General features: G+C 32.0%; 1 protein-coding gene across 3 annotated transcripts; it reads right to left on the reverse strand.

Moving 5' to 3' along the window:
* Nucleotides 1–53: 53 nt before the first annotated feature.
* LOC106059286 (transmembrane protein 169-like) lies at nucleotides 54–13686 on the reverse strand. Of its 3 annotated transcripts, none has more exons than XM_013216861.2 (3): nucleotides 13580–13686; nucleotides 7671–8127; nucleotides 54–6707 (listed from the first exon to the last, which is right to left on the reverse strand). In XM_013216861.2, the coding sequence occupies exons 2-3, from the start codon at nucleotides 8025–8027 to the stop codon at nucleotides 6243–6245; spliced, it is 822 nt and encodes a 273-aa protein (XP_013072315.2). In that variant the 5' UTR covers nucleotides 8028–8127; nucleotides 13580–13686; the 3' UTR covers nucleotides 54–6242. The 3 variants fall into 3 exon arrangements, with proteins under 3 accessions (XP_013072315.2, XP_055859717.1, XP_055859718.1); XM_056003742.1 differs by having other exon boundaries at nucleotides 13541–13677; XM_056003743.1 differs by having other exon boundaries at nucleotides 13603–13644.
* Between the last annotated feature and the right edge of the window lie 594 nt (nucleotides 13687–14280).

The raw sequence follows: 14280 nt of genomic DNA on the forward strand, positions 1-14280 counted from the left end.
TTTTATATAATTGAAGAAAAAAACAAAACAAAATAAAAAACAATAACAACAAGATGCTTTTCTTTTATTCTTTAAATAAATATTGTAAGTTTTTATTCTATGACATTTTTTTTTTTCTTTTAAATTAAAGTTGACACAATTTTCCTTGATGAATTAACAAGCATATACCCTTATTTAGTTTAAATATAGATTGAAACAAACTGAAACATGTATACAAGTTTTCTTAGTGTAATATAAAAAAAAAAAAATTTACAGAAGTGAACAACTTTTAGAGAGCATTTTGTTTTCCTCTCAAATTGAAATATATGATGATACACATTTAGCATCAATCAATATGTTACCATTCTGACACTATAACAGTGTATGGTCTTCATTACTAATAGACAATACAATATGAAACACAACAGACAATTTTCATATACATTCTATATAACATTCAGGTCAGATTTTTTGTCAACAATAATTAATACACCAAGAAGTGATTGTAAAGGATATTTTCATAAGAACATACATAACAAATACTTAGTGCAGCAAACAAACATCACAAATGATTAGCACAGTAAACATACATAACAAATTCTTAGCACAATAAACTAAATAAACACACTGAAACTGTTTCAAAAGAAATAAGATGTAATACACAAAAACAACTTTATAGCTTTCTGCTAATACCTTTAAAGAATAGAAAAAAAAATGAACTTATCCAAAAAGAAACGGCAAAAAAAAATGCAAAGCAATTTTATAGTTAGTACAATTATTCACACTTAATAACTCCTTCTCCCAAAATCAGACTTGGTCTACCAGGATCAAGACAATGGTGTTAAAAGAATAATTTTGTTAAATATTAGTACAATAGGTTCTTTATCTATTCCCTTTTTTCTGCTTTTTCATAACTTAAAAAAAATAAGTGAAAAAAGAAAGAACAAAAGAACCATCCGTAGTTAATAGAGAAAGTAGTAAAAACTGGATATAATGAACACATGAATATAAATATTGTCTATAGTGTATACATAAAATGGGACCAAAAAAAAAGTTTAATTTTACATCATCATAACATATACCAAGAAAAACATTAAAATATATTTTTTTTTTAAAAGACTTTACTTCCATTATACAACTTCAAAAAAAAATTAAATATTAAAAAAGTGAATTTGTTAAAAGTCAAACCAGGTATTAAGTTAGCACCTTGGCATTGTCAGCCTGATGTACCTACATCTCTATCCATTAGGTCAGAGCTACTTTGAATAATTGTTATTGGTACTTTCCTTATTTGCACATCTAGAATTATACTTTAGCTCTACTTCTAGATCTAGATGTAAACTACTGTCCCCAATCAATTTATAAACCAAAGTCTAGTTTAAAATAAACTTAACATATCTATGCCCAGTACGGAAATACCGCACTTGCAAGTGTCAAAATTTCCCAAGACGTCATCACATCCAGTGACTTGACAGCTAGCACGGAGTAATTTGATTGGTTAAAGGCAAGCGTCTAGGGGAGGGGGCTAAGGAAACGCGGGATCAAGAGTTTTCAGTTGTGGAGAAAATTTCATAGCGATAAGATGTGTTTTAGTTTTGAGTTGTAACTTGCAGTGACAAGTTTTGTATTTTATTAGATCTAGTATTAATCTGAATATATTTTATTATTGAGCTTTGTAAGAAGTTATTCACCTGATACAGTTTTATTTCTGTACATACTATATATATTTTGTGATTCCAAGTTCTGAATTAAAGTTCTGTTTTTGATTTAAAAAGGATCTTCATTTATTGAATCTCTAAAACATATTTAGATCTAGAGATATATTTACAGAATCCTTGGCATGTCACAGTAACTTCTTGTAACATCTGACATCTCAAGAAAAGATCTACAACATTAGCACCATCAAAGAATTAGCACTTTCAACAACAAGAGTATTGTGACAATTACATTAGATTCACTTAAAAATATAAGCAAAGCTTATATAATCTATCAACTTTAAATTTAATAAACAACTCAGTTATTGGTACACTACAGCTGACTGTTCCATGTTTTTTTTACTCGATTTTATAGCCCAATTTAAATTTAAACTAGAATTATCCCTGCGTGGCCAATGAGCTAGTAATTATTTTCTCAGCTATAAACATCTAATATCAAATTTTTAGGAAAACTGTTAAAGCCGTCTAGGTTTCACCCTCTGCCCACTAATCCTCCATGAAGTTCTGACTTGAATAGAGGTATTTTTAAAATAGAAATTTCACACAATGGCTAACAAAATATCAATTAACAGACATATACACTAAGGGTTATCCCCCATTGGCCTCCTTCAGTCGTAGAACGACTATGGTTCATCTCAGAGCACACTTACTCATGTGGCTGTGGAGCCCTATTTTGGAGAGACACTCACGTCCACAGATAGCACAGGTTAAGGTGGCTTTTGCTTCGGTGGAAGAGGAGTTGGCCATTTTTTGGATTGTATGTTTTTCTTTAATCTCACTAAGGGTTATGAGCTACTATAAACATACAGGTTAAAAAAAATATAAAACCTAAGCTTATAAGCTAATTAATAGGTTTAAATAATAAGACATTATTAGAAGCCTGCAGGAAAATACAAATGTATATTGTTGCATGTCATGAAATTCACGTAAAAATCTACTTAATGTGTAATACTGTAATAACAGAGAAATAACTTTCACTGGTTTGTGTAAACAAAAGGTGGGGATGTGTAGATTGTAGTAAAGTCGTTGATGACTTGACTAGAACTAAACATAACTGGATTCAATTATCCAGGAAATAACAAAAAAAAAGTCATAATAAGTGGCAGTGCATGGTAACAAACTAAGAATAGGTTGCAGAGTTTGTAAAAGGCTGGGTGTGCACTGAATACTTTCTACCACCAGTGTAATATTTTTGTGTTCTTCTTAGTTGCCTTGTATAAATAATTAAAAGTCAATTCTGTGTATGGAATGAAACTTCCTTAAACAAATAACATAAACAGATGTGCCACTTACAAAAAACGAAACAAATCTAGCAGTACCAATAAAGAAAAAAGATAAACTATTTCAAAATAAAACAATGATTGCAATAAAACCACTGCAATGTTCTAATAGATGAAACCTGTAAAGCCAATAATAAAAACTCCTTGCAGTATAATAAAGTAATTCAACATTTCATGTGCTTACATACAAATATCACAAAGTAAAAAAAAAAATGTTTCTTTGTTATAAATAAAACAAAAAAAAAACCCATCCCAATAAGAAAAACTTAAAACCTAAAACAAATGAAAGACAGGTGTAATACATATTTTGAAAATGATCTACATTGATAACTAGGTCTTAGCTAGAATTCTAGCTACGCTAGCCATGTGCTTAAAAGCCCAATCAAGATATTTTCAACTAAATGGAACTATAGACTTTGATAAGGTACCAAGATTAGCTTAACCAGGCCAGCAGTTTCAGCTTGAGTCAAAGCATTAAAAAAACAACAACAAATGAGCAAGATCTGTTGTAGCCAAGAAATCAAATTAGTATACAATGATATCTGTGTGGTAGCTCAATGGGTTTATTGTGGAAGTCACAAATATCAGTTTGTATACACTTTCTATTAAGGGTAAACTATTTTGAAATAAAACTTTTAACTGAGAGACTGAACTGAGCAGTTTTCTAATGTGTTTATGGGGCTGGGATATTCAATGAGGTCGATGATCACAATGATTTCATGACACTGGCCAACAGCTTGGTTCACTTGGTGATGTTTAAACATTCTAAATTTAAACTTCAAGGTTTACTAACATTCAAACTTTACAAGCAACGGCAGAAATCCGAGCACTCATTCATGAGAAGTGGTTAATGCCCTGGGAGGAATACGACAGAGCACGTGGTGTCTAGCAGCGTATGCGTCACCCAGATCGTGACGATCCGTGTTGGCAGTTAGGAGGTCAGAACAAGCAACAATTGCAAAATGTAGGATGGAACATTGTCCTGTTGGGGCATACTTTGCCCAGTTCCGTCCGAACTATGACGTCACTATGGAGAGAGCATCGAAACATTGTCATATATTTTGAATGAGTGTCACCAGCTCCGAGAGCTAACAAGGGATGTGTCTGAACAGTGACTTGACTTGTATGGTAGCTAGGATGCTTTACGCCGAATGGCCAAGTTTCTTGCCAGAGCACTACAGGAGGATTGAGTCCTTCCTGCTCTGATTTTTCAATGGAGTTCATCTCATGTAGACAGATGAGAAATGAAATTGATATTCATCCGCTGTTATGGCTGACCAACAATAAGGTTGTCATGTGGCCAGCAAAATGACCAACATCTTTAAAACAGACTTCAGATCTGCCTAATAATGCCCTTATAACCCTCAGGCAAGCATGTGCTGTAGGCTAACCTAGCAAACAAAAAATAAAAATCGAAGAGCTCTTAGGTCAAAGAAAGAGTAATGTTGTCCACAATGACTGTATCATAAGAATGTATTTACAATGTAATGCATTAAACAAAAATTCATCTTAATAGCAAATGATGTCAGACAATAAAAACAGCATCAAGTGATGGAATGTTATTATCGATAATAAAATAAAAATGTCTAGTCTGGACACAAAAAATAAAGGGAGACTAATCTTGGTTCTTCTTAAACACTAATTTTAACAATCATTCTTAGTAGCTAGAAACAAGTTTACAAAAACAATTAAACTTTTTTTTTCCAAATGACACAATAAAAAATGGCTTACAACCAAAGATAAATTAAATCACATCTATTTAGAATTGAAATTAAAAAAAAAGTAGAATAGGTAAAAACATTTTTTTTTAAATATATTGTGGAGAACATAGGAATGAACACTGTATGAGACAAGCCTAGAGCATAAAGTTCTCACTCTTACATTTAGGTCCCAAATTTGTCTCAGTAGTCCTTAAAATGGAAAAATAAAACGTCATTAATTAAAATGAGATTGGCACAATGATCAATGCCGAAATTGTCAGGCTAGTGGTGTATCAGGAGACCAACTTAGAAACTTTTTATTTGTTTATTCAAAAACCTTAACAGTAGGGTCAACCTCTTCCTCTCTCTATACCAATATATTAGGCCTGAATCATGAATAATATCAACGAGAGCCATATACATATATAATGCATTCACAACATTTAGAAAGTTAATTTCATACTATTTTCTATAAAAAAAAACATGTACATTTTCAATTGATTTATGTTAATGAAATGATGTAAGGCATTTTCATTTCAAAGCTTCGAATAATTTAAATGCAATATTCATTATTTAACAAAATTAAGCCGTCAAAAAAGAAATTCTAGAAGCTTTTCATGATAGAATTTTTTAATTTATACAAATTATATTCCAACGAAACACACTTATTGAAGATATTTTAATAATGACTAAGGCTAATAAAGATCCCCCAATTTTTTTTTAATTCTGATATTTTAGGCTTAGCCTTACTATGTCTTGTGATGTGAGTTTCTAGAATACCATCTTTTTTTACACAACTTTTAACACATTTTCTAACATTAAAGCATGCATTTAAATAGTAAGCAAGTAAAGTACCACTATCAAACCTTGCGGTCTATTTGGCAGATGATGTAAAAGTCATCAATTTCTGTGGCCTATGGTTAACGAGGTTACTACTCAGGCATCACGCCCTCTGCATTTAAATAGGGCATAAAGAAACTTGTGACCTAAATTTGAAAAAGCTTTATGTTAATATGGTAATTTTACAATTCTTAAAGTTCAAAGTACAAGTCTCTAATCTAATACCAAGTTGACAAACAATTTAATATGTAAGACTTCTTTGCTTTGTTTTCATTATTACAACCAAGATCTCATACATATCTACAGAGATAAAAGATCTTGTGTAACATTGTCATAGTAATTACAAGTTTAAAAAAATTATATTTAAAAGGAAACCCTGATGTTATAGCATTAGAATTAGTATACACGCTGTAATTACTACATACCTTATCTACTCAATATTAAAAATGTTTTTATACAAGGTATGCAAAAGCTGGCAAGTCCAAGAGCTTAAAAACGATATTTAAAAATATTTTGCAAACATGCAATGTTTATAAAAATGTGATAATTAAATAATTTATGGAAAAATTATTTAAAAAAACAACTGACTTTAAAAGTCTGCTTGTTAAATGTGTATTAGGTTTCATAGATTTTGCATAAATTGCTTTTGCTTAGCTGCACTGCAATTAATTATGTAATTGTCTTAAAATAATAGTACATGTTTGAAGAAGCTGCCACACAGTGTACTGTTAAGAGTTTGTTTCATCTAACACCACAACCTCATAAGGCGAACACTTTGGAAGTCCCACTTTACTGCAGAACCAGCCGTAGAAACCTTTCTCTCCGTCCAATATTTCAGTCTGCCACCTAAGCCAGGACCATGAGATCTGCAAAACGGAGGCAATAACAGCTATGCACAATGAAGACAGTCCTACAGTCAGGGGGAAAGAAAGTATGATCAATGGGGAGACAGTCACCCTGTAGGCAATGGATTTCTCTTCGCTGAAAAAGATGATCAAGTTGTACCAGGTCATGGCACCATTGTAAAATGACATGCACAAGGAGAGCACAAGGGCAACAGGCATACAGAGAACGCCCCAGAGAACAATGTGAAGGCCCTCTTTTTGATTGCATTCTCTCTTTCTTCCTTTTTTCAATTCCTTTTCCCGAGAGGTCAGACGCATGAATTCATTTTCAGTCAGTTCAATTTGAACCTGTTAAAAAATTGAAGTGATTTTAATGTAAAAATGTATTTTACTGGTTGACTATTTAAAGGTCTATGAAGCAGGCTAACAAGGTAAAGAAAACAAGATTTAGTTTGCTTCACAGTGCTAAGTACTGCATGTGGTGAACACAAAAAATAAAGTCTTGGCGAAGTAAACCAAGTGGTGGCTTGAGGAGCTGTGAACCTGCAAAACAGATACCACAGCTGAAAAAATGTTCATTAGCTCTGGCTAAGGGAGTCTGTGGAAGCACTGTAAACCCCCACATCGAGCAGATAGGTGGGTAATGTAATGAAAAAGAAAATAATAATTAAAACACAATTTTCCAGTTGTATTTATAAAATGCCATGCATTTTCTTGCATTCTGAGATTCAGAATCACCACAACGTTTTGAAATGGCTTCTTCAAAAAGTTTTGAGTCAATATTTTAGCAGACATCTCAAAAAAGGATATACAATTAAAAGGTCCTAATTAGAAGAAGAAAGACATCTATTATTTTAAACATTGGTAATAACCTCATTTAAGTTGCTTTACTGAAACATGTAAAGTACAATAAAATAATTTTTTTACCCTTAAAAATAAATTGACAAGCTTCAAAGTCTTGTCCATTCCCTTTCAAATTGGTGTATAAAACAAATTACATAGATCGCTTGGTCATGCTTATAGTAAATTATGAAAAAACTTACCACTTAATAATGTAAAAACAATGTTGAACTTTATGTAATCATTTATACAAGAAATATGGAATCTTTAATTTTTTTTTTGGCTAGTACAAATAAAATCAGTGACAATGGTTGAGAAAACTCAATATGAGCTTGAAAAATTATTTTTTTTAAACACAATCAGATGATTTAGTGATCCTTCCAATACAGCTTTTTAATAGTCCATGATATAAATTACAATTTGGAAAAAATATTTGATATTGGCTAAAAATACAGAACAATGAATACACACCTCTACAGGCTGGCCAACACCATTTCCTCTGGTCACAGTACCAATCATAGTAACCCGCTGACCATCACTTGTTGAGCCTGGTCGCTTTCTGTTCTTAGGCATTCCACCTGCTAGCAGTTCATTTGTGTGGGATGGAGATGGGGTTTGTGAAGTTACTGGTTTTGCTAAATTGATGGCACCAGTGGAGCTTTCAGGTGCAGGATCATTGCTTTCAAGGCACTTTTCATTGATGGACACTTTCCTCTTTCCAGTATTTCCTGCCACTCCTGGGAGAGGGTTAGCTGGCATGAGAGGCTCAGACTGTTCTTGGAGCTCAACAATTTGCATGCCTTTGGTACTGGTATTGGTTTCAGGCATGATCGAAAAATATAGGACTAACTATTGAGCTGATAACTATTTATCAAGTTCAACTTGTGGAAAACAGTGTCCTGTATAAACTTTAATTTTAATCTGTCAACTAAAACAAAAAGATAGGTAGGCATGAGATGATACTGAGCCTACATAGGCACTGATGCTAATAGAACTAGATATCACCATGTTTGTAATTCAGCAAAGTATGAGTACTAAAAGGCTAAGGGGGAAAAAATTATAGCAGCATAAAAATGAAAAAAATTCTACTTGTGTGTGTGTGTGTGGGAGGATTAAAATGCAGGCCATGATTTTCAAAGATGCACAAACACAATATTAATATAATTTAATAAATAATAATAATAGCAACACAGAGCATAGCATGGGTATCATATATATGATGTGTTTCTCCAGTACTGGTGACCAAAAGCTATTGGTTCACTAAAAGGTCTAGATCTCAAAAAAACTCTTATTGAAATGTCACAGTTTTAAATTCATTGCATATAGAAATGGTTGATATATAAATTGTGATATTTTGAGCTTGAAAGGTGCATAGTGGAATTTTAAAATTATGTGTTAAATAGTACATAAAATGGCATCTTTTGATGTAACACGAAACACCTGGGTTAGTTTGTAGTAATATTCTACTAAAGTCAAGGAGCATTGAACAGATATTTTTGTTGAAATGGGTTAACAATATAATTACATTGCATTATCTATTTCTTTTTATTTTATATAGTATTACTAAGATGTCGTGGTAAGAAATGTGTCACAGGTGCATCAAGTGGTGTCCCACTAAACTTGGAATTTTAATCCTCTATCAGTTATAAACAAAGTATATTGAAGCAACTCATTAACTCAATGTAGGTCTGTAGATTGTAGTGACTAGATCTAGTGACCCTTAGTGATAGTGTAACAGTCTAAAAAAAGTCATAGATCAAGATCTAGAAAATACTAGATCTGCTAATATATATATATCTTATATTCTTTTTATATAATGCAGATTTAAAAAAAAAGAATATGATTAAGTTCTACGCTGCATGCATCTAGATCTAGTCAGGCATGTTAATATAACCAAGGACTTAAATTCTGCCAAGTCACTGGTTTTCCTGGCTGGCTCAGGCAACCCATTACATGCTCTAATAGCACTAGGGAGGAAGGAGTGTGTACAAATTTGTCCTAGCATATGAAACGAGGAATGTGCATTTATCTTTGTGTCTTTCTGAGTATTTTATTAGATTATGGTTCAGTGTTTTATGTATAATATAATTGCTACTTCACGTTTGAGTTTTTTCTCATAAAGGCTTTCTAAATTTAGTGATTTTAAACGTGTGTTACTCTAGTCAAATGTGAATTTCCGTTTGTTATGAATCTCACTGCTCTATTTTGTGTCTGTTTCAGACTCTTAATGTTTTCTTGAGTTGAGGGGTCCCAAACAGAGGATGCAAAATTCTATTATTGGCCCAACCAAGGTTAAATAACATTTTAGTGTGATGTTCTTATTTGATTTATATACAAATTTCTTTTAATAAATCCTAATGATTTTTGGATAGTTTCATAAGTATTGGGATTCCATGACAGTTTTTCATTTATTATAACACCTAGGTATTTTGATTTTTAGTCTTTGTTACTGGTTTACCATGAATAGGATAAGTGGAATTTATTTGTTTTAGTTTTTTTGTTACTCTTAATAACTGACATTTTTCTGGGTGGCTCCAATTTGATTCCCATTTCTGTAATTCATCTAATTCTCTTTGTAAAATTTCTGTATCTTGTGTTGTTTTTATTGTTCTATATTATATATATATTATATTATGCAAATAATCTGACTTTTGTTCCTGAACTCATGCTATTTGGTAAATCATTTATAAATGATTTACTTATATAAATGTAAATTAAACACTGTAGAAGACTTTGTCAAAAGCCTTGGAAAAATCTAAAAAGATAGTATTTATTTGCTCACTATTATCTAAACCTTTTGAAAAATCATCAATTAAACCTATTAGTTGACTTTCACATTCAATCTATATAGATTCTATATTTCCTAAGGTAAAGCCATGTTGGTATGGTCTATGGAGTAAGTAAGGACATTTCATTATGTTTGTCTTTGTGGTTTATGATGTTTCTACATATAATCATTTTATGTGTTCTAGGATTTAATTTTATATGTGATGCTAGTTAGTGATACTCATATTGGTCTGTAGTTTCTTCCTGGGACATCTACTGGTCTAGGCCTAGGTCTAGTCAGAGTAGATCTAACTAAATCTAGAGTCTAGATGAGTACTAGATTTAGATAAAAATAATCTCTACTAACTATACTAGAGTCTACTTACTAATAAAGTTACTACTACTACTCTCCTAGATCTAGATCTGTATAAAGTATTTTAAAATCTTATACATACATCATTTATATATATATATATATATATATATATATATATATATATATATATATCTAGATTAGTACTGAGTATTAGTATTAGTATATATATATTTATACTAGATCTAATCTATAAGTATATATGATAATAATATTATAATCTAGATCAGGGGTGGGCAAATTACGGCCCTCGGGCCACATGCGGCCCGGCGGAGTGTTTTATGCGGCCCGCCGACACCTACAGAAATCAGGTGTGCCCACAGTATATACAGATAAAAAAGCAAATATATTAAAAATAATATCTATATAAATTATTGAAACTGTCTCATTATAAAAAGTTTCAAGTAAACGAAGATTATGCTAATTGGTTAACTTCAATTCACTCAATACAAGACAATCTCTGATCAGTATTTATTCAATGCTATGAAGAACTGTGTTGAATGTTGGGTATGCTTGAAACAAGTTGGCAAGTGTAACAACTGATGAAGCTTGATCTTTGATAGGGAAAAATAGTTTGTTTTTTATTTTTATATACAAAATATATCCCAACCATAAACTCTAAACAGGAAAGTTTGCACAAAGCTGCATAAAATTTCAAGTATATCATTGATGGCAATAAAGTAGTAATCAACCTTAAATGAGAGCTAGGGGTGTTAATCACAGGTATTTCCTATTTATTAACAAAGTGATCCAATGTATCCGCTATCTTAGTATGGGCAAGGCAAATGAGAACAATAAAAAATCCCAGTCACAAGGATAAAAACTAGTAAGCTAGTTCTACAGTTCTGGAACATTATGCACGAGTGTAAAGAGTAAAATACTGCACATTAAGTGCAACTGTATATTTGTCAGAATATTTTAATGTAAAATGACAACAGCAATTTGAAAAAAAAATCTTTAGATTTAATTGGTTTCAAAAATTGCTAACTCTTGTTGTAATTCCTTAACGTGGAGTGTGGAAAAAAAAAGAAACGTGAATATAATAAAGTGTAAATATGAATTAAAGACATTCTATACAGTTAGCTAGAGTATCTCTCTAAGTTGTATATGCATAAGCGGCCCGCCATTCCCAATTTTTTAAAAATGCGGCCCTCGATACAAAAAGGTTGCCCACCCCTGATCTATATCTATAAACTATAATGATAATCATTTCACTAGATCCATATTTATAGGATAGAAGACAATACTGACGATAGTGAATCATCATGAAGTATTATTCTGAAATTATTATTAATGTATATAGTAGATTCTTATACCTGAACACCGACTTACGGGAACTAGGTCAAATTTTTATTTTATTTTTTTATTTGGTGAAGGTTTAACTTACAAAAAAACTGAAAGCAGATTCTTATTCTGCAACTAAAGGACTATAAAAATAGCTGTATTCCTTTGAATTGCCACTCATAGTCAAGATTTTATTTTAAAATAAAGTGGGTCACTTCATGCTCCTATATTGAACGCAGTTTTTGGGCTTTCTCCTCACTTGGACAGTGAGCACCGTCATTGTACACCACTATGTAATTGCTAATAAATTATATCTGTGTTACTTATTTTTTTTTAGATTGTATTAAAAGAAGTAGATTCACTTTTGCAATATGTATTTATAGTCTATTTCCTCATATACTCTCTCTCTAACTCTATATATAGAATATATTAATATATATATATATATATATTATATATATCGTTTATTATTTATATACCTATGTAATCTATGTGTAGAAACAGACAGAAATAAATCTATATAAATTATATATCTATAAATTAATTATTATAATTTAATAAACATGATATTTTCAACTAGGGCGACTAGGCTACATTGGCTACATGTATTTCCTCTGTCTTTCTTTTAATTCCCATCCAAGGACCCTCTTCTTGTTTTCATAATTTGGATATTAGTTTTGTGACACATTAACACCCCCTCCCTCCCATAGATGCTTATAATTCTTTTCATGACTCTATCCCACTTCCCTCCACTGCCTGTTTGATAGTTTGTGACACTAAACGCTTAAGTGTATACCTCTCCTCACTGCCAGCTCATCTGGAGTGATCACATATATGCAGTGGGCATGGTCTATGGCTTCAAATTAGCAGCCCGCACTTTTTCTTTCATTCATAAATTATATATTGTAGATATCTCGATCCAGGTCATGCTTATTCATTGAAAAAATCATAGATTTATTCATCCCAATAATATTTCTTATTACGATTTTGCTGTGTCCAATGAAGGAGAATGAGCTGAATTCATTATTATTCGTTGTACACCCCCTTATTAAATTTTATTTAACAGCTAACGGTATAAATGTGATTGGAATGTCTTTCTAAAGATGTTTGGAAGCTTATTTTGATATGCCCATCAGCCTACGATCAAACAGGCTCATAATATAGCCTTCATCCCTTATATGGGTATGAATTGCCGGGGGAGGTTAAAACAACAGCTTTACATACATGGTTACCGAGAATCTAAAAAACTGCCATCTGCTTTGGAAAAATGGAACAAAATTACCGGAACTTATCTAAAATTGGACATGCGCAGTCCCAAAACGTTGATTTTTGCTCCAAACATAAAAACAAATGAATTACAAACAAAAAAAGCGACCCGTTCATTGAAGGAGAATTTGATGGGGTGTCCAAAATATAAGACGCTACTATATATGAATAGGTCTAAGTCTAGTGAGTCTAGTCTAGTATATAAATTATATATAATAATTATAAAGATCTAGTCCAAGTAATAATACTAATATTAATATCTAGATTATTCTAGATAGATCTAGACTAATTTAGAATCTAGATTCTAGATCTATTCTAGAGACTAGAATTTCTAGTAGAATCTGATTCTAAGACTAATATAAATTATAATATACTAGGTAAAGGTAATTTCTTTAAAAATTAAAATGATTTAAAAATGTAATCACTTAGGACTTAAATCTAGCTAGATCTATCTTACGAGTCTAGATCTATCTCTCCGTCTAGCTAGAGTGCTGCTAGCTGCTAGAGCTAGATTCTAGAGCCAATTTCTGAATCTAGATCTAGGAATCTACTAAAATAACTAGATCTAGACTAGACTCTAGATCTAGATCTAGCTAGGCAATGATTAATCTTATCTAGGACCTAGTGTCCTAGGTGATAAATCTAGTCTAACCTAGGTCTGATTCTATACTAAATCTGGATATAGACTAACACTAGGGTTAAATGAATAGTCACATCTTTGACTCAAAACATCAATAATAACAAACAGTGTCGCCATTTGTAAATTTAGAAATTACCAATAATCTTATGTATTGAAACACAAGATAACACCAAGATACTTGTTTCGGTGAAGATTTTATATAGGTAGCATCCTATTAAATATGAGAACGACTAATTTTGTCAAGTCAAGTGATTCATGGGCAATGCCGGTTAGAATCAACGTTACACTCCTGTAGAGACGGTCGTTAGAGGAGACCAATAGGGATGCAAAACAGAAACCCCGTTGGGGTGCCTAAGGACCGAGTTCATTGCACTAGTGGAGATGGAAAAAAAAAAAAAACAACATCAAGAAACATGTTAGTATGGACACACGCCGTTTATCAAGAACCGTTTTGATTTCGGACACCTTCACTGCTTATGCGGTACAGAAAAGAAATATGGAGGAGTTTCCCTAGTGTTTTCAACCTTTGGCCTCGCTTCTAACCCAAGCACTTTGGTATACAGGCCATCTTTAATAGGGATGTAAAAAAATTTACATCTTCTTGGATCTTTCCCAGACATAGGTTTTGTTCAGGGAGGCAAGCTTCCATACGCCTGTAGCTCCAAGAGTCTTAGACGTAGGCTACTCTTAAAACAGTTAAGAAGTCTAGAAATCTAGCAAGGTAACTTTCGAGTGTATAACTTTAGCATGAC

Source organism: Biomphalaria glabrata, chromosome 11, assembly GCF_947242115.1.
Source record: "Biomphalaria glabrata chromosome 11, xgBioGlab47.1, whole genome shotgun sequence".
NCBI lineage: Eukaryota > Metazoa > Mollusca > Gastropoda > Planorbidae > Biomphalaria > Biomphalaria glabrata.